Source organism: Schistocerca nitens, chromosome 11, assembly GCF_023898315.1.
Source record: "Schistocerca nitens isolate TAMUIC-IGC-003100 chromosome 11, iqSchNite1.1, whole genome shotgun sequence".
Taxonomy (NCBI): domain Eukaryota; kingdom Metazoa; phylum Arthropoda; class Insecta; order Orthoptera; family Acrididae; genus Schistocerca; species Schistocerca nitens.
The window spans coordinates 122,914,857-122,935,582 of record NC_064624.1 but is presented as its reverse complement, the minus strand read 5'-3'; the positions used below and the strand labels follow the sequence as shown (position 1 = coordinate 122,935,582).

Genomic DNA, 20,726 nt, shown 5'->3' with positions numbered 1-20,726 from the left:
ACTGTCGCCGAACACCGCCATAGTAAAATTGTATTTCCAGTTTGCGGATGTAGGAATGTGGATTACGTATGCTACCCCACACTGATTCATTTACCTGCACATCGCGGGGCAGAGCAGGCATCATGAAGATGGCTTCCAGGTAGAAATGCCCGCCATTTATATTCAGTGTACCACAAAATTAAAGTTGCGTGTTTTATACTTCCACCATGTCAGGTTACCGACTGACATTACGTTCTCAAAAGCGTAGCGGTTGTGTGACAGCACAGCACGTTCGGCCACTGAGCAAAGCTGTTCCAATAGGTTTCTATACGCCCTGTTACAGCCCAAAATGAGGTTTCTGGTTTCAGAAACCTATGGTAAATTATAAAGTTACAGGAAATTAATAGACGGAGTTAATAAATTATGCTCTGCCTTTTATGGGTAATAAACGACATACTATACCTGTTGGATACGCTTGCATTATTTCCTGCAGAGCACCCGGGCAATCTCAGCAGAATAGGTATGTGATATTTCGTTAAACCGTTGCTCGCTCCAACGACAAGCATTTCGGATACTTTACGATGAGCGGTCCAGTACTTTTAACTTCGTTTCAGGGTTCAGTAGAAGCACAATGCCCAATGACGGCGTGGTACGTTATACTGCAATGGTACATGTTCCAGAAATAGTTCCAACAGCTCCCACAAGCTGTACCAGAGCGTCGTCTGTTTGTTGCAGATGGATTTCGCTGACACTGTAAACTGCCCAGCCATTTACGTATAAGGGTAATAGCGGCAAGTTCAGTTCCACCATGCTAAAAAAATTTATTACATAATTTACAACAAGGCAGTCAAGAAAAATAGTCTACTGGTACTAACCTTCCCATTTCCCTGCTTTTAAATTTGTGGCAACAAGGTCATGATATACCTGATTTCGAATACTTTATCTGCTCATGCGCGTCAACTACCCCGTCAGTTTAAATCTTTATGACTATTACAATACCGCCAGCTGACATTTTCACAAAAAATCTGTCAACTTTCCCGAATACTACACTGTGCAAATTTTACATTTTAAAAGAAAGGAAACTAAAGATCTCAACGATTTATCAAACTTAACTAGTTTGGTAAATTAGGCAGTGTGCAGCTTGGACGCGTTTTGAGAGAAATGTTGACTGACGGGTGATTTGACAAGACGTTTCCCGTCGTTTGATGGTTCGCGGCGCATGTTTAGCGATAGATTTTGTAACTGTTATATACGTATAAACCAAAAGAGCGCTGGCAAATACCAAACTGCGTCTTTTCCATCCATTTTTTCGCAAGATGACGTTAAGCAGAAAAATCTAATCTGCGCAAAGCGCAATAAATTATCAGATCTCTCCGATTCGGCCACGGACAGCGTTGTCCGATGAACATTTATTAGATGTTTACGGGCACATTTCTCTTAATTCTTCCCTGGCCCATCGCATTGTTTCTTCATACACAGTGCTAGAAGTAAATGTACGAAGTGAATCATTTGCAGCCGGTCCCCACAGTGTTTGCGACAGCCGATTCAAATGTCAGGTTAAGTTTGACAAACTTTGTTGGTACGTCTGCGCGCTTGTTCGACAAATCCCTGGGTACGAAATATCGAATTTAACTAACAAGTTTTATCTATTATATAGAGCTGAAGGTCAAATCATGGATGGTAAACAACCACAGGCAACTGGGCGGCGGAGAAGCTTCAACGTACGTAGGCCCAGTTATCAATTTGAGATAGTATGCGCCAATATGTCGCAGCGGTATCCGACGAAAAAAGGCGTTATAATAACGCTCTGAGGCATTTGAGAAATGACCCCGGAAGGTCACAGTACCTGAACTTTTTTAAATCTAGCATGGCGCAGCCATAGGCCTATAGCAAAAGTTTTACCTTCACATTCAGTGTATCAACGCAGAATTTAATATTAAATCTTGTGAAGAGGTATAAATATGATCGTTTAGCTGGAAATACTGTTTCACTCAATGCTATACACGATCATTGCGTGCGAGTGAATTCACAGTAGCCGTAATGTACACTTAATACGAATGTGAATCCCGTTTCATATTCGGTTGGATTCCAACAACCGAAGGCGAGGAAGGAACTCCTCAGTTTCCGTAAGTTTTAAGTACAAAACGGAATTAACCTTTATTACTCTTATTTTGAGAAACCTCAAACATTCAGAAAGCATTGGAGGAATATTACGAGCGGTGTCATTTAAAGATAAGAAATTTGTTTAGAACGGGTATCAATTTAAAATTCGCTGATTTTTTACTTGCGTACCAGTATCTAAAAGCCTCGTTTCAAATCAACGAAAGAAAAATCCTATGGACATGCGTATCACTTTATTCCCCGCAAGATCTAAAAATTCATTATATCCGAACCCCACTTAATATCAATGACATCACTTGTAAAAAGAAAACCAACTGCTACGAAATTTTAACGGTGCCCACTTGAATGAGTACACTAAAAAGCATTATGGCATTCGCTTTACTCTCTTCAGAAGTGAACAAGTGAAAAGATATCCTTTCTGTCAATGCAAAACACGCCTATATCACAAGACAAAGCGAACGTTTAAAACCATTGTAACTAAGGCGCTTTGAGCAATGTCTACTTAACTAGCATAAAAATAATTATGGGGTCGATGCATCACAAGAACTGGCCTGTAGAAACTAGCGTATCTGGGAGAGCTGCATCAATTAAAACTGATTTTACTACTGTAAATTCCGGAATGCTTTCACGTGCATACAGCCACCTTTCCGTAGGTAGTTTGTCAAATGTTGACAGTTTCTAGAATTGGGAAAAAAATTTACCCACAGGGCAGTTAAAACTACAAAATGGAGCATGACGCAGAATGTTAGAAGTTTAATAATGATTAGTCAGTTCCCAAAATACAGTTGTTTTACACCCCCCCCCCTTCCACCGAGATAAAATACATAAGCTATTTAATACAATCAGGTGCCGAGTTATTCTGCGTAAGTGTATTTCACGAGTAGTTAGGAATTTCGAAAGTGTCATTAACCGGCAGCAATATGTCTACTTGAACTACTTCCAGCTACACAAACTTTGGTAACTTCATGCTCAATGAGAATACATGAACGATAATACGCTAACCACTACTGTTTGACAGTCTTCAAATGAATAACACACAAACCAAATAAAGTATCGATGGGCAAAACATACTTAGTATTGTCAACAGCACGATTGGAAGTTTAATAGGATGTTGGTCGATACCGATGCTAAGTAAATTGCCGATTTTACTATTACTCTCAAATGTAGGTCATGAAACATAGCCAACATATCTTAGATTGGTAAAGCCTGCAGTGGTAAGAGGTACTGAAAACAGGTAGTACACACAACCATGGAAATCTATGGTACTAATAGGCCTTATTTATACATGACAACTGTTAGAAACTTATATTATTCACTTAGCTTACAACACCCATACCTTCATTCACACGGCCTGGCTTCGGCAACGTGTCAACTTGCTGCGCCCCCTCGGCCACATCCGCCATGCCGCGCACCTGACACTGCATCGTGATACTGTGTCCAATCGTAAAAAATTCCTATACAGTGTGGAAAGTTGCTAATACAGTCAATCACATACACAGACCATCCTACAGAAACATTTTTACATTTCGAAGCGCTGATACTACGGACAACATTCTAACCTCTGCTACCATAATACTTCCAATGAGAACAAAGCTATAAGCTATGATGCATAGATCTTTTTTCCGAGCGTCACCAAAGATGTTTCCAGATTAATCACTTCAACCAAAGATTTTACAGTACAGTAATAATAACTCAATGGAGTTTTAATTCTATTACGCGGTGCAAGAAATGGAAATTGAACCAAAATTAACAATAATGTGGGTAAGAACTAAATGATAAACATTGTGACTTATCAAAACGTCTTATAAAGCATTAAAACGTACTCCTGACTACAAGGAACGGCAGAGATATAATCAAAGCACAAAAAGTGAGTTAAAATGTTGTGCACCAAAAACTTTCAAACACATTTCCAGTGACATCTCCAGTCACTGATTGGATATTGCATATTTCTATCAACGGGACAGTTTTTATATAGGTACTTCCACCGTACCATTTCTACTTTAGATATAGAGCCGAAGGTACCTTTTGTAAGTGTAATAAACCACGCAGCTAAATAAACGTATTGAGTTTTCCATTTTCGTTTCTTACAAGCATTTGTGATTCATGGATTAACATTTTCGACGAAACGAGTAAATAATGTGGAGTGGTAAAATTTAACAAAAATCTCCCAAAGTTCTGACATACCGAAAATTATAACTATCGATCAAGTGCGAGAGCAAGGCACTTCGTTGATTCACTGCTGTATATCTTTCATTGGAGGGAAAGAAATTGATAATTCTGAAGGTCAATTCTAGTACATTCCGCGGATTCATTGCCGGTTTGTTAGTTAGGAAAAAGCTGAGCTGTAAGTGGGTTGTAGTCTACGTAGTTAGTGACAACTTTTATTGCAGCCATGACTATCAAAGCAGTTTGCGTGTTGAACGGTGAACAAGTGAAAGGAACTGTTCACTTTGAGCAGGAGGTTTGTATCCTTAGTTTTTAGCAAAGAAATCTGTAGAAAGTAGACAAGAACATGGACCATTTCTGTTTTCTTTTTCAGGGTGCAAATTCTCCCGTCAAGGTAACAGGTGAAATAACGGGCTTAACAAAGGGTTTGCACGGCTTCCATGTGCACGAATTTGGCGATAACACAAACGGTAAGTTCGGGGTACTATGAGCAATAAATGCTATAGATGCTCAAGGAAACTTCTATTTAGCGTACGGAGCGTTCGTTTTAAGACTAAAAGGAGTTTCGTGGGGCGTTGGCGTAAATCTATTTGAGGTAACGTCATAAGGCCTTTGTAGTAAGAGGAAAGCAAAACAGTTGCGGAAATATCTGTATAGCTATAAGATGTATCAGTTGTCAATGCTGCTAAGTCACTGTTCCTACAGTGACTAGCATCTTTTAATCAACTTGCATTATGTAATACTTTCCATCAGGTGTAAGGTAGCAGAAAGCGATAGCACAACCGATGGCACAAATTTAAGCATTAGACGCTGGTCAACATATTTGGCTCGTTAAATTTTCTACACCGAAGCAAGTTTCTCTTGTGTCAGCGTGACTGTGTTTTGTCAGGAAATAGTAAAAGCTATTTGTGAAGACTATGGCAAAGCAGTTTCGGCTCGTAAAACAAAAAAAAAATTGTTTACAGGTTGAATATTTGATAAATAATGTAAATACGAAACATGTAATGACTTCACACGAGACAGGTACCAGACAAGCAAATAGTGACCGTCGTCGTGTAAAGAAATTTTTTCTTGGCTCGCGCAAATAGGTTTTGAATCATACTGATCATAAGCTGTCATTAGAGTTGACGAGCTGCTGTGTAACAGGGCTCATAAATCTTATTACGAAATTAAATCAAGAATTCAAGTAGTAATGCTACTCGCGTAACCAGTCTCTGAGAAATAAAGTTGCATGTTCTGGCTTAAGTTTTCTACGGAAATCCTAGTTACATAGGAAGTGCGTGAAACTGTTAAAGCTTTGTAATGGTCCTCATAATTTGTATCGTGGAATAAAGTTATCGCACTCCAGTATTGATCGTTTTGAAATTGAATGTCGTTCAGATACGTGGTAAAAAGTGTTGCCTCAGCCATGTTTGCTTCTAATAAATGCAGGTTCGTAGAAATAGCTTTTGTAGTCAGAAAACTGAAGAATTTTGATTTGGTAGGAACCAATCAAAAACAAAACAAAAAATCGTTGTCAATAATACAAATAACAATGTACAGGTACAGTTTGCTCAAAGAGCAGTCAGGATGCCTTTAAAGGTTTATTTACTAATTGAATTCAATTGCACACTTCTCGTAAGAGGACAGATTGTTGAATTATTTCAACTGTTGATGTTGTATAGGCCCCAAATTAGAATAAGGTGGAATAATGTGTGTGTTGTTCAGGACCATGACAAAACACTAAGTATGATTGTTACTAGTTAATACTGAATTGCCTGTATCAGGAGTACATTATCTACAGTAATAGTAACACAATACAATGCTTATTACAGTAACTTAATAATTTGTTGCTTTTGTCATAGCACTGAGGTGGAAGTTAACATAAGTTCATATTGAGGAATTAACGGATGTTCTTTAACATCACTCAAGATGTTGGAGTTAAACAGCCCAATTGGTGAGGGTGAACACTGGTAGTGCAGTAATCATTTTCAGGGCCACCATTGTGAAACTATATTGTCATGGTCAGTTGTCATCTTGGCCTGTCAGGACCCCTAAGTCTGTGTTGATAGTGAATTTCATGTTTCCTTCTGTATGTGATGTGGTTGCTTTGTGAGGAAGGTAATTGAACACTCTAAACAATCATAACTTCTACTTAACAAAGTTTTTTTTTCAATAATAGCACATTCTACCCCATCCTAAGTGGATGATGTGGTTGTAAAATAAAGCCTAGGAGGCAGGTAATACGGACTGCTCTAATGCCTTTTAGTTTCTACTTAAAGCAGCTGACTTGCTAAAACAAGATGTTCACATGTAGTGTTCTCGTTCAAAGTTGTGGTTCCGGGGTTAAAATAACACCTAGGTATTCCTGTCTGTCATAAGAGGCAACTAAAAGGGGTCTCCCACTTCTTGACACTGTTATGGTCCCCTTTCAGGGTTTTACCTACATCTCTTTCAAAATTATCCGAAGTGTGGGTCATTTGAGGATGGATGCCTTTCGTGGTGCGCCATAGATCTAGTGTGTGTGATTAGACCTTCTGCACCTGATATTGTCCTGGATCTGCAACTCCATCTCCAATCCAGTTATCTGGGCAAGGATACCTTACGGGTACATGGTCTACTTCCATAGTCCACTACTCTCCTTTGTACTAAGAAAATATGAGAGTTCTCGGCACCCATCATCCAGCATGGTAGCTAGCTTGTTGTGGTGGGGCTGTTACGTACCCATTTGGTGATAACCCCCTTACAACACAGGGATGCACTCTTGATGCCAGAGCTCAGAACTTTCCACATATGCCAAGGAGTAGATGCTCATGTTCTTTGGGCATCAGGACTCCTGGCAACGAGCATCATGCCAGGTGGCCTTTGCTCCGGCTGGGTGCCACCTGTGGGGAGAGTTCCTTATCAGAGTGGGTGGTGTCAGGGCGGATGACCTGCGATGAAGTTGACAGTCGTCTTGTGCTGGGCATTTGAAGGATAATTTTGGGCAAGTGACAGTGCTGTCCAACATGCTCCAGGAAATTACTTTTCAGTGCAACCTCCTGTTGCAGTTGGACGATGAGCTTCATGCTATGTGCCAATTTGAAACGACAGGGTGTTCACTTCTTCAGGTGCGTCTATAGGAGGCCTAAAGACAATAGGGTTGTTATCAGTGCCTTCATCTTGGCGTTTGAGGATGATTTGTTACCTGAAAAGGTCAATGTGGCGGTATACCACTGTGACGTCAAACCTTATGTCTCTCTCCTTTGCGGTGCTTTAAGTGCTGGAAATTCAGGTACATGTCCTTCTGGTGCATATCCAGTGCCCCATGTAGAGACTGCGGATGTTTGCTGCCTCCTCCCACATGTCAACTGTGGAGAGTACATCCTCCTGCTCACCTGACTGCCCAGAACTCCAAAAGGAGTGGAAAGTTATGGATAAAAGGCCCTGGACAGTCCCCGCCGGCTCCTCTGAAGTGGAAGGGGGTCCATTGGGACTACCTTCCATGCCCCCCACCCCCCACTCCTTGTGGTCAAGTGGACCCCAGCCAGTGGCTGAAAGCCACTGGTCGAAAGGCTTCATGATCTTCCACTATTAGTGAAGTTACTTCTGAGAAGCCCTCCCAGCAAGCCCCTAAGGAGTGTCGAGAGGGCACAAACCATCAAAGTAGTAGTCAGCTAAGACACGGGAGCCTCCAGTCACTCCCGAGCCACCACTCCTCCATGGCTGTTTGTCTGAGGATGAGGTGAAGATTCTGGCATCCCCTGAGCACAGAAAGTGTCATTCTCTAGTGGAACTGTGGCGGTTTTTTCTCCCACTGGGCTGAGTTACGTCAACTTTTAAGTGTTACACCTTCTTTTTTAATTGTCCTTCCAGAAACTTGGTTTCTGGCAAAGTGGCCCCCCCTTTGTGGCTATTTGGGTACTACAAAAACCGGACTGCAATTGACAGGCAATCAGTTGGAGTTTGTATCTATGCCCCTACCTCTGTGTGTAGCAAACCTGTGCCTCTTCAAACACCTTTAGAAGCTGTGGCTGTCAGGGTGAGAACATGGGAAATTAGCATCTGTAACATCTACCTCCCTTCAGAACGTGATGCATCGCCTGGTGTATTAACTCTATCTTTGCATCCTAAATACAGGTGCCCCCACAAATTTCAGTGTGACACATGGCACATACTCCGCCATTGATCTCCGTTTGCTGTCTTGGCCTTCTGCCATCTATCCCTAGAGAGCTTGCAATGACTTGTGTGGTAATGACCACTTTCCACTCTCCCTGTCCTTACCCCAGCATCCTTAATCTCGACACTGGACACTCTCCCAGATAGTCTTCCCAAGGCTGACAGATGCGTTCACCTCTTCTACCATTGTTGATTCTCTGTTGCTTTGTAACATCAATGAGGTGATCCTCAGCATCACTACTACCATTGTTGCTGTAGTTGAATTGGCAATCCTGTGTTCATCAGGTTGCTCCCCCGATAGAAGTCAGTTCTTGACGGTCTCTGGAAATCACTGTGGCCATTACACACAGTAGGTGGGCCCTCCAATGTCATAAGTGCCACTCATCCCTGGAGAACCGCATTGCCTTCAAACGGGTCTGTGCCCAGGTCGGCCTACTCACCAGATGACAGAAGCAGGAGTGTTGGGAGTGCCACGTCTCCACCATTGGCACACAAACCTCTCCTTCCCAGGTTTGGACTAAGCTCCGACAACTTTATGGCTAACAGATGCCTCTAGGTGTATCTGGAATTACTATACATGGAACTGTATCTGCTGATCCAGGTGTAATTGCAGTGTATCTCGCCAAGCACTATGCTCCCACATCTGCATCTCAGAATTACCGTCCCACCTTTCGTCTCGTCAAACAGTGGGCGGAACGACAACACCATTCTTTTGCTCCGTGCCACCCTGAGTTGTACGATGCTTCCTTCAGTGAGTGGGAATGTTTCAGTGCCCTTGCCGATTGTCCTGACACATCCCCTGGCCCAGACCACATCCATTCCCAAATGCTTATACATCTGTCAGCAGCTTACCAGCACCCTTTCCTTGCCATCTAAAACTGCATCTGGAGCAATGACAAATTCCCATCACATGGTGAGAAATGATCATTGTTCCAGTGCTAAAGCCTGAGAAGAACCCACTAGATGTTGATGATAGCTATCATCCTATCAGCCTCACAAACGTTCTGTGCAAGCTGCTGAAATGTAAGGTGAGCTGGCAGTTGGGTTGGTTCCCAGGGTATTGAGCTCTTCTGGCTCAGTCCCAGGGCAGTTTTTGCAAAGGGCACTCCACCATCGACAAGATGGCCCACCTGGAGTCTGCCATTCGATTGGCCTTTTCCCAGTCACAACACTTTAGTGCCATTTTTTTTTACCTGACGAAGACCTGCAATACCACTTGGCGACACCATATCCTCACTACTTTGCACGAGTAGTCTCTCCAGGACCTGTTCCCAATTTTTGTACAGAACTTTTTGTCACTCCGCACTTTGAGTTCACGTCTGTGCTTCCCATAGTGCATTCCATATACAAGAGAATGGGGTCCCACAGCGTTCTGTCCTGAGTGTCCCACCCTTTAATTGCCGTCAGTGGTCTCACATTAGCAGTAGGGTCCTCAGTATCTCCCATCCTGTATGCCAAAGATTTTTGTATTTCCTTTTGTTCCTCTTCTATTGGTGTGGCTGAACGCTAGCTGTAGACAGCTATATGGAAGGCAGTCGTGGGCTCTCACTCACGGCTTTGTTTTTGGCTGTCAAGACTTGCATCGTGCACTTCTGTCTTCGTTCACCCCATCAAGAACTTTACCTTGATGACCAGCTCCTTGATGTAGTGGAGACTTGTCTTTTTGTGACATCGTCTTAGATGTCCGCGTAACTTGGATTACCCATCTTCATCAGCTTAAGGACAAGTGCTGGTGGCATCTTTATTATTCGATGCTTGAGCCATACGGACTGGGATGCTGATTATCCTACACTGCTGGAGCTCTACAATGTCCTCATACAGTCATGTATTGACTGGGAGGCTGGTCTATGGTTCAGCATCGCACTGCGTCTGGTGGACCTTGTCCACCAATTTGGAGTTTGGCTCGTGACAGGAAGTTTCCAAATGAGCCCAGTGAACAGCCTCCTCCTGGAATCTGGCATGCCTCCATTATGGCTCCAGCAGCAACTATTGCTTGCAAATTATACTGACCACATTCATAGTTTGTCGCCATCCAAATTACCGTCTTATTTTACCTAACATGGCACTCCATCTTCCACAACAGCAGCCTAGAACTGGGAATCCCTTGGACATCTGTGTAAAGTTGCTTCATTACTGAACTTGGCACTTCCCCTTTAGCACCTTTCCTGCGAATCAATTTATGTACACCTCCATGGTCCATACCCTGGCCATGGCTTCGGCTGGACCGATTGCAAGGCCGAAAAGGCTCGGTTCCACCTGAGGAACTCTACTGGCAATTTTCTCTCTTGTTGGCTAGTTCTAGGGCTCAGAAATAGTCTGCACCGATGGATCAAATGTAGACGGTCTTGATGGTTTTGCTGAGGTTCACATTTGACATGCTGAGCAGTGCTGCTTGCCAGATAGCTGCAGTGTCTTCACTGCTGAATTGGTAGCCATCTATCACGATCTTGCCCGTATCTGCTACTTCATCTGTAGCAACTCCTTACGCAGCTTAAAATCTCTCTACCTCTGCTTCCCTCGACATCCTTTGGCAATGACTATCAAGGATTCTGTTTATACCCTTGGTAACAGTGGACATTCAGTGACCTTCATTTGGACCCCAGAACATGCTGGGATAAAAGGCAATGAACTTGCTGACTGCCTGGCCAGACAGGCAACAAGTAGACCAATTCTGGAGATTGGCCTGTTGGAGGCTGATTTGCAAACAGTCTTCTGCTGCAAAGTTTTCGCTATCTGGTAGTGCACCCTCAGTACACCAAATAAACTCCACGGTACCAAGGAGATGCAGAGTGTGTGGTGGTCGTCCATGCAAGTCACTTGCAGGGGCTCTGTTGTCTTTTGCCGGCTCTTTATCGGCAATATGTGGCTAACACATGGTCACCACCTCCGTCGTGAGGATCCACCTTGGTGTCGCTGTGGTTCCCCTATGACAGACGTCAACATATTGTTAGACTGTCCCAATTATAGCCACTCTGCGGTGGGCTTTTAACCTTCTCAGCATTCTACCCGCGATGCTGGCCGACAGTGTCTCAACGGCAGATTGTTTTATGTTTTATTTGTGATGGTAGTTTTTATCATGCAATATAAGGGTGGGCATCTAGCCTTTTAAATGCCTCCACCCTCCCTCCATGTTATTTCTCTGTCACTATTTCTTTGCATTTTGTTTGCCTTGATGTTCCTATTTTTGCTGTGTGTGTTCATCTTACCTTGTCTTTTAGGCTGGACATTTTAGTGTGGTGCGGAGTGGGTGGTGCATCCTTTTTTATTCTCGTGATCAGCCAGCCCAGGCCATCTCCTCAATGATTTTGATACCTTCCTGTACTTTTCCTTGTGGTGTATGTTTTCTGCTCTTTGTTTGCTTCCATCATTTTCTCTTTCATTGTTTTTTCCCTATTACTTTTACACCCTACTACTATCATGAACTAATTTTGGGAGCTGTTTTACCTTGAGACTTGTTTGCGGGAGGAAAAAGGGACTTGAGACCCTGTAGCTTGGTCCTTTATACCCCATGTAAGTTGCTGTTTGGCCTTCAAACCTGTTGCTGTTTGCAGTTTATTTTCCTTATAAAGTGCTTTTAGTAAGAGAAATTGAAGTTGTGCAGAAATGGAAAATATTTCAGCTTACCTAAAGGGCGGAAACTGCTTGGTGCAAAATCTGGACTTTCTGATCAACATCACCCTTGTCTGTGTGGGCTTAATCAAATTTTTGGCACCATTTCATTACAGTAAAACGTGATGCTGAATTTGGTCTGTGTGCAATTTAGACATTTAGCCCATAATAATTTTACTGTCCTGCATGCTTATACTATGGTGTAAATCTCCAGTTGCCTTGCCACTTCAGTTACACACTGTGATGCATCTGTTATTCATACTTCAACAGAACTGTTGTCTTCAGGACATCCAGAACTTGTAATCTGTGGAGAGAATGCACCTTTTTTGTTGTGGAACAGCCGTAGCGTGAAACAATAGTGTAAGTTACTTTTGAAGCCCCACATAATGCACATGGAGTTCTGAGCTCGAATGTTGGAACAACGGTGAAGCAAACATCAAAAAGCTTAAATTGTAGAGATTCTCCCCCTCTCCTTCCCACCTTCTCTCAGATTTATTTTTTGTTAGATACTTTTCAGTAAACCAGCATCATTTTAATTTCCTCATACATGTGACTTCAGATTTTTGCCCAACATCTGAACACTGGCATTAGCTTTCATTGCAAATGGTTTCAGGATGCATGAGTGCTGGTGCACATTTCAACCCCCACAGCAAGGACCATGCTGGTCCCGAGGACGCTGACCGCCATGTTGGTGATCTGGGCAACGTAGAGGCAGGTGGAGACGGAGTTGCCAAAGTCAGCATCACTGACAAGGTCATCTCACTGACTGGAGATCACAATGTTGTTGGCCGCACTCTAGTGGTAAGATTAAATTGAGATTGTTGGTCCTAAAACTTTTCAAAATCATAAATAGTGCTGAGAGAAAAGTAGTAGTGTAAAGTTCTGTGTTCATAGATGATGTTAAAGTATGTTATATTTTGGGAAGACAACAATATCCAGTAAACGTGAGCTAAATGCATACCGTGAGAGGAGCAAATTTTCTTCTTTGCTAGTATGAAACAAACTCTTTTGCTGCAAACTCTTTGCTATTATGGATACCCTGCAGAATACAGTAAACAAATAAGGATGCATTTCTTTATTGTCCATGGATACAGCATGCAGTAAACATGCCAGTGTAAACTGGATTCACTTATGTCTGAATGTCACTTATGTCTGAATGCAGCACGTAAGAGTTATAATGGGACCAGCTCATGGTGTGTATGAAATAATTATGTTTTTATTTTTGCACTTACTGGTACAATGGAAGTGTTATTCCACAGTGGAAATGGCAGATAAAGTAAAAGAGGTTGTGGAAGAAGAGATGTTTAACAGTAGTGAATATGAAAGTGTTCATAGCTCTTTCAGGTATGGTTTCTAGAGCCCTTGTTTACTGGACATTTCTTCTTATTTTGATACATACTACCAGATTTCAAAATATGGGGTACAGTTGTGTGTGTGTGTGTGTGTGTGTGTGTGTGTTCTTCTTTTGGAGAGATTAGGTTCTCTCCTTCCCCCCCACCCCTCCCCCAGTATAAATCATGTAAGACTCCAGTGAAACTAAATGCAGCTTTGACACTTATAACTTGAAACAACAAACAAAATTGCCATTGTGCACAGAATATCTGAAATATTTAGAGGATATAGGATTACTGTTGTGCACATCCTTTAATATGACAGTTTGTGAGGGGGAGGTGGTCTAGTTGCTAGGGATTCGAGCATTCTTAAACTTTATTGTAGTTTCTTGTCAGTTTCTTTGTCATGGTTGTTCATTGCAGGTTTCTGTATTGTATTTGCTCAGCTTCAATAATAATTTGATTACTGAAGAGGCTTCTAAGAAATCTGAGACCATCCAATGAGTTCTGGGTTTTCATGAGGAATTAGCCAGTTGACAGTTGCAGTGTGTTTTGTGAAAGGGACTGTCAGAAATCTCTTCTGACTGGCCACAGGAGAGTGAAATGTGCTGACTATTTGCATATCCATATAAGTGTGATATATAAGATAAACAAAAACAGACTTTGTTCAGGTAAAGAGTCCGCTTCAAAGTGAAGATGTTTCCAGTGACGACTTTTTGTGTTCTAAATGTTTTGACAGAAGAAGGTGAAGCTTCCCAAGGTGCAGATGATGCAGATTTTGCATCAGTAGAGGAAGAATTAAATACCCTTATTCAGTCAACTACAGAGGTAGGTGTTAGTCATGTTAAAAAACCATAATCAGTGAAGCTGAGTCACAAGCTCTATGCACCAAGAGAAAGTAATAAAGCTATGGATCAATACAGTACAACAAAACTGATCACACTCTTCAAAGTAGAAATTCCATCTTCAGAAGAAAATGAACCAAAATACAGTTGCACCTCTTCAGGAATTTTTAACAAATATCTATTCAGTTGTTGAATATTGTGCATCCTACAGTGAGAAAGGTGCTGGTTTTAACTATTATTCCAGAGACATTTTTAAAGAGAGAAATTTTGAACCACATTCCATCAGTATCAAAGTACATGGTAGACAAATTAAGAAATGTGAGGTCTGTCAAGTCTTTGGAAGACCAGACCCCTATTATGGCCATCCTGCAGAAGCAGCTCAGGTTCAAATAGTGGTTATTTTATGTGTAAGATAAATGGGACTTCTCACCAGAGTGCCAACAAAAAGAAACTATAACAGTAACAGGTCAGAAAGTTGTGAAAGTGAAGAGGTGCATGACTAGCAGTATTAAAGAAACTTTTGCAATTTATAAGAGCAACTATACAACTTCACATATTGGAAGATAAAAATTTTATACACTAAGACCTAAGTGGGTACTTCCACACCCACATAGAGATGTGTGCATATGTGGGTACTGCTTGAATTTTGACCTTTGTGTGGTAACTTTGAAGAACTTACTGGAGCAAGTGACATAAGACACATTAGTTGGACATGTGAAGCAAGAGACTTGTTTGCTTCACGAATGTGGTGACTGACTTGGAAAGGGAGGCCTGTCTTCAAAGACACTTGGCCTGGAAGATGTAGCAGATAACTGCAGAAATTACATAAGCAACGTGGGAGGAAAATAAACTAATTAAGAAAACTGTTGCCTTTGACAGTTTCGTTGATGAACTTGGTAAATGGTCAGTGAAAGTAGTAATGCACCAGCATCTGAAGAAATTGCAACAACACATTGCAGAAGTGAAAGGGTGTGTACAGGCTGAAGAACTATGTTTAGTGCTTCACTGTGATTTTGCTGAGAACTGGTCTGTAATTCTCCCACAAGAAGTAAAAGGGTGTCAGTGGATTAATGACCAGGTTTCAATTTTTTACAGGAGTGACATATTTTCAAAACAAGATTACAGGTGTTGCAGTTATAATTGATGACACAGGACATGACTCGGCACATGCTTTGCTAGCAATGCACAAAATTCTGCAACTCCAAACAGGGGCAGAGAAGGTCCTCATTATTTATGATGGTGCTCCTAGTCATTTTAAAAACTGTTACCAGCTGTTTGAATTGAGTAAGTTGCTTGTGCCAATTGACTGAGTATACAGTGCTACTGGTCACGGGAAGGGCCTTATGATGGTGGAAGAGGCGTGCTGAATCACCATCCTTGGAAACACAATCTTTCCAGAGCAAATACAGCTGTGGTTCAGAATGCTGAGGATTTTGCGAGAGTTTTGAAATCTTACACATCCACAGCCCTCATTCTTTTATTCAAAGAGGAAATAAAAGAATTCTGTGAGCAGGAAAAAAGAATGGTCCAAACTAACTACTCCCATGGAAGGAATTGAGAAATGCATTTTTGGACTCAGTGATGGGCGAACTCGTACTGCATGCACTTTAAAGAGGAAGAAAGAAGAAATTTCATTCAGCCAACACCTCAAACAGCAGGATGATGATCAGATTCACAACCTGAGAAGTGTGTGTGTGTGTGTGTGTGTGTGTGTGTGTGTGTGTGTGTGGTTGTGGTGGATTGCAGAGATTATAGATTCCAGTTAAGAGTTAAATGAAATTGTAGTGAACTTTATGCTACCGTATGGACCGGCTGCTGGATATAGGTTTCCAGCTGAAGGACAGTGACAATGTCAACAGTGCTCACTTCCTGTTCCCAATGTTTTGAATATTGTCAGTGCTCCAGTTTCTATTGGTTCAACTGAAGGCATCACTCTATATCAAAGGAAGATACTGAAGCAATGGAACACAGTTTCAGTTCATTGCCTGGCTAATTTCAGTACAAAACAGAGTGCACAGAAGTTGTAGGAAGTGAAGCCTGTCTTTGGACCTTTCACATACATTTTTGGAACCATTTAAAATGCTTGGAAAAAGAGTCTCTTACTCTTCTATCAGAACTAAAATTATGTTAAAGAAGGCTAGGTTATGATTTTTGAGCCTGTTATGTTATTATGTGGTAATAAAACAGGTTTTATGTATCGCAGAAATAAATTGTTTATAAAACTTGTTCAACCTAAAAGTGGAAGCTCTTCTTTTCAAGTAATGTAGAAATATATGGTACTAATAAACAGAAAAAAATCAACTTTATGGATTGGCATTTCTGAAAACAAAAATTCCATAAATTATAAAAATGTTCAGAACTTTGACAGATATGTCCAGGTGGAGGAGTTCTTTGTAATCATAAAGCAATTATCTTTCAAATAAAAAACCCAACAAAATATCTAGAACTGTTCCAGAGATGATACAGCATTTTAAAATTTTTTCCAAAAATTCAAATCTTCAAAATGGTATGTGCAGTGTTGTCTTTGGAGGGCTGTATCTCGGAACAGAACAGGAAACAAAAAATATATGTTCCTTACTTACTCCTTCATTTTAACACATGCTAAATTGTCAAGACTATGAAGGTAAGATTTTTTCTTAGCCTGTCTGATTTGATATGGACAATGCCATCCACTGTTCTTTGGGTGCCAACAGGGTCACAGTGTGAGGATATTGAACCAAACCCTGTCTGTTCACGTATTTGATGGCAAGTGATTAGGAACAGCTACTAAATGATCCAAAAGATTTTAAAAGTGAAAATGTTAATCCTAGAATTCAGCAAAATTTTCCAAATAACCACAGGAGGGGAAGTGTACTATTGAGAAGCTGTTCACCAAATAACAGCATTGTTGTGCAATTCCTAATTAAATTGATTGAAGGTAATGGTTGCAGGTGAACAGTTAAAGCTAAGCAAACTTTAAATTACTATGCATGGCTGGTTAGATTAGATGGGAATTTTCTGTGATATTAACTGGATAAAATTTAACTGAAATCGGCCACGCTACAGGTACAGTATTAATTTGTTGAGATAACAAGATGTACTGCAGTAAGATAGTAGATACGATACTGTGTGGTGTAATATTGTTAATAATGAAATGCAAAGGCCACAAGTTTTCACTATTTCTGATGGTTAGTGTAAACTGAGGTAATAGTGAAAAGGAAAAAAGAAATCGCATTTTAAAACACTTTTACTGAAATAATTATTTTTACAGTAAATGCCCAAAATTTTTACCTCTGAAAGTACAGAAATAACACAGCACTTGCATAATTGAACAAAACTTCATAGCTAGACACACCTGAACATGTCCACATACTGAAAGATTTCATTGTGCTCTTTACTGATTATCATTTTGTGGCTGTAGTTTGGCGATATTCCATTTCTGACCAGTAGTTGCCGGGAAAAAATTTTGCTATCTTTGCAATCCCTGCCCTGCTGTGACTTACTCAGATAGTTTGTACATGGTTGGCAAAATGAAACTTGGTTGCAAAAATATATCAAAGATGACTAGCTTGGACTTGGCACTTGTAGAACATAATAAATGCTGGATATGGCCACCGTTGAAGTCAGTGCACACTGTGCTAGGCTGACCAAACATGTGAGAACATGTAGCAGCTCTGCTGGAGGATAGCAGTAGTAGTGTTGTGCTGTACCTCTTCCATTGTGAGAGGATTGAGTGCACCTGACGCTTCAATTTGCCGCACATGTAGAAATCGCCAGGAGATACGTATGCAATTGAAGTGGCCAGGTGATTGCACTGCCTCTGCTGATTGTCCTCTCCTCACACCCTTCATGCACTTGTAGCGAGGTTGTCAAGGCAGTGTGCATCTTCACTCAGTCTCGCTGAAAGTATACGTACAGTCGTTAATCTCCTGTGAGTTGATCCACACCTCGATTAAGCAGTTTCGGGACATACCAATTAGTATGTGTAATGGTGCATGTTATGTAAGTTCACACACACTGACAGATTGGATCAAGGCTCATTGGAAGAAATGAAAAACTGAGGAATTAAAAGTCCCAATTCAAATTCACTCGGAAACAACCAGCAGAGCTCGGCGGATGTAAGTTCATCCAGACATTCTCTCTTGCATAGCAGTGAATTTGTAAAGATACAGATGCAGGTACTCTGGGCATGATTAGAGAGCCGGCCAGAGTGGCCGTGCGGTTCTGGGCGCTACAGTCTGGAGCAGAGTGACCGCTACGATCGCAGGTTCGAATCCTGCCTTGGGTACGGATGTCCTTAGGTTAGTTAGGTTTAATTAGTTCTAAGTTCTAGACGACTGATGGCCTCAGAAGTTAAGTCGCATAGTGCTCAGAGCCAATGATTAGACATGAGCTGTAAATTGCCAATTGCACAGATAATGTAGAGATTTTGTCGGACTGTTTCATGTTTTCCTGCACTCTAACACTGTTTCCTGTTGTTGACTCTATTCAGATAGTTTCTATTCACTACAGATTCCGTTTTGCACAACATTTCCACTAAGTTTTGCATTGCAGATTTGGAGATTTTCCCCAATCCACTTAGTCTTAAAATGTTGTCATACAGTTCAGCAAGTTTTCCACAAATTGGGCTTCGCATAACACTAGACAATGAACTTGCGCTGTTTTGTTGTGAGCACCACTTTGCGTTGCGTTTATCTGGCCCCGAAACATGTCTGCACCTCTCACGCAAATATAATCACACAGCAGAGAGCTCGGGACAGGAGATGCACACGTGCAGATATGTGACGGCAACAAGTTTGTGTATCAAAATTGTGATACAGTTCTGTTCACTAAGAAAGGTTAATTCTGTGCCAGTCTTATATTTATCAGGCCAGTTTAATTTTGCACTTTGTACATTTATGATTAAAAAACAACCAGCGGGTTTATTTTCAACAGAATAAATAGTACTATTAATTTCAGTTTAAAAATTACTGGCATATTTGTACAGCACTTTTTTTTCCCCCTCTGATAGGAAAGAGTTGTTTGCAACATTAATTTCTTGTGCATGTTGTTCGTTAAATATTATTCCTTGATTTTAGGTGCACGCTGATCCCGACGACCTGGGACGTGGGGGGCACGAGCTGAGCAAGACGACTGGCAATGCCGGGGCACGTGTTGCCTGTGGGGTGATCGGCATTGCGAAGGCATGAAGGTGTCCGGATGTCCCCCTCTCAGAGGAAGCGAGCGTGGTAGCTGCCAAACTGTAGCCCTCTGATATCTAGCTGAGGGGGGAATTGAGTCCATCAGGCACATGACCTTCACTCTGTTTATTCTTTCGTCGTTGTTTCTCTGCTTCAAAACTTGGCTGTAGATGTCAGTTTAGTCTTCCTGTGTGTAGCATTGTGTTGGAGCTGTGAGGCACCCTGCTCTTTGCCACACTGCTTAATTTAAGCAATCATTTGTGGCAAGATTTCACAAAAGCCTTTCTTTACATCAGATACACTACTACTAGGAAATATTAAAATGCTGCATTTCCTCCTGCTATTTATATCTTTGGTGACAAGCCACCAAAGATACTAGCAACAAAGTTGGGGTTATATGTTTTAGTGCAGCATATCATATATAAACAAAATTAGAGAATTTTACTGCTGTTGTGCCATATGAACTGAACGTGTGTACCTGATGTATGTTGTTGCTGCTTGGAGCCACACTGAGTTCCCAAAGTTGGAGAGAAAATAATGGAAATTGGCAAAGCTTGTCCTGGAATAAGTGTCTGGTTTGTTTTAGTTATCTCTGTTGCTATCTGATGGTTGCTTGTTGGAAGATAGAAACAATATTTTCATTCCTGAGGTGCCTTCTGTATCATCACACTGAGTTGAATAAACTCAGTGGCTCATGTGCCTGATCATTTTATAACTTTTGTGAGTTGTTAAATTCCTCATTTGTTGTATAGTGCTGGGTTATAGTATGTAAGCCGGTTGTACGATTCTTTATTTTGTATCCATTTTTTTGTAACTCTTTATGCCTTATGTTCAGGTATAAATCATTTATCGGGAACAATATATTGACTTTGTTGGTTGTTGTGTAGGTAGAGGGGGTTTCATTGGTTCTGGCTGTTATCAGAGAATGTTGAGTTCGAATGAAATAAAGCCGGTGAAGATGTTTTGTGTTCACACATCAGCTCATCTGGTGTGGGCCTCCAGCCATTCCTTCAATGAGACTGCTGTTTGCTTAAGATGTATAAAACCTGTGTTCCTGTAAAAGATACCTATAATGAACCAATAAACTATATTGCTCAAAGCAGTCTGTGCTGTTTTTGTGACCAAATACTACCTGGAATAAAGAAAATATTGATTGTGCTAAACAATACAATGGGATATAATGGATGTGGTGGATGGAGGGAGACTGGTTGATTTAAAGTTTCTGATTTTGTCAAAAACTTCTAGTACTATGCAGATGCCTTAGTGAAGAAATTGGTTCCTGTGGAATTTCCAGCCTAGATTTGCTTGGATGTAGTGACAGAAGTTGGGGCCCCAGGCGGGCCATGTTATACATAGTGACTTTGCAGGGAGTATTAGAT

At 41.2% G+C, this 20,726-nt stretch overlaps 2 protein-coding genes across 3 annotated transcripts in view; one reads left to right on the top strand and one right to left on the bottom strand.

Moving 5' to 3' along the window:
* The window catches only part of LOC126213295 (coiled-coil domain-containing protein 50), a 184,551-nt gene extending 180,846 nt beyond the window's left edge, over positions 1-3,705 (bottom strand). For both annotated transcript variants that reach the window (XM_049940969.1, XM_049940971.1), the window contains exon 1: positions 3,437-3,705. In XM_049940969.1, the coding sequence (XP_049796926.1) occupies positions 3,437-3,524 (88 nt within the window). In that variant the 5' untranslated portion in view covers positions 3,525-3,705. The remainder of the gene's footprint in view (positions 1-3,436) is intronic.
* A 661-nt stretch (positions 3,706-4,366) lies between these two features.
* LOC126213300 (superoxide dismutase [Cu-Zn]) lies at positions 4,367-20,449 on the top strand. The gene is made up of 4 exons (XM_049940976.1): positions 4,367-4,561; positions 4,640-4,736; positions 12,626-12,813; positions 19,246-20,449. The coding sequence occupies exons 1-4, from the start codon at positions 4,493-4,495 to the stop codon at positions 19,354-19,356; spliced, it is 465 nt and encodes a 154-aa protein (XP_049796933.1). The 5' UTR covers positions 4,367-4,492; the 3' UTR covers positions 19,357-20,449.
* Positions 20,450-20,726: the final 277 nt, after the last annotated feature.

Excerpts from the sequence above, each read along its gene's own strand:
- LOC126213300 (XM_049940976.1), top strand. The coding sequence starts at position 4,493 with ATGACTATCAAAGCAGTTTGCGTGTTGAACGGTGAACAAGTGAAAGGA. Across the intron at positions 4,562-4,639 it reads CTGTTCACTTTGAGCAGGAG|GGTGCAAATTCTCCCGTCAA; the intron begins GTTTGTATCCTT and ends TTTCTTTTTCAG. Across the intron at positions 4,737-12,625 it reads ATTTGGCGATAACACAAACG|GATGCATGAGTGCTGGTGCA; the intron begins GTAAGTTCGGGG and ends AAATGGTTTCAG.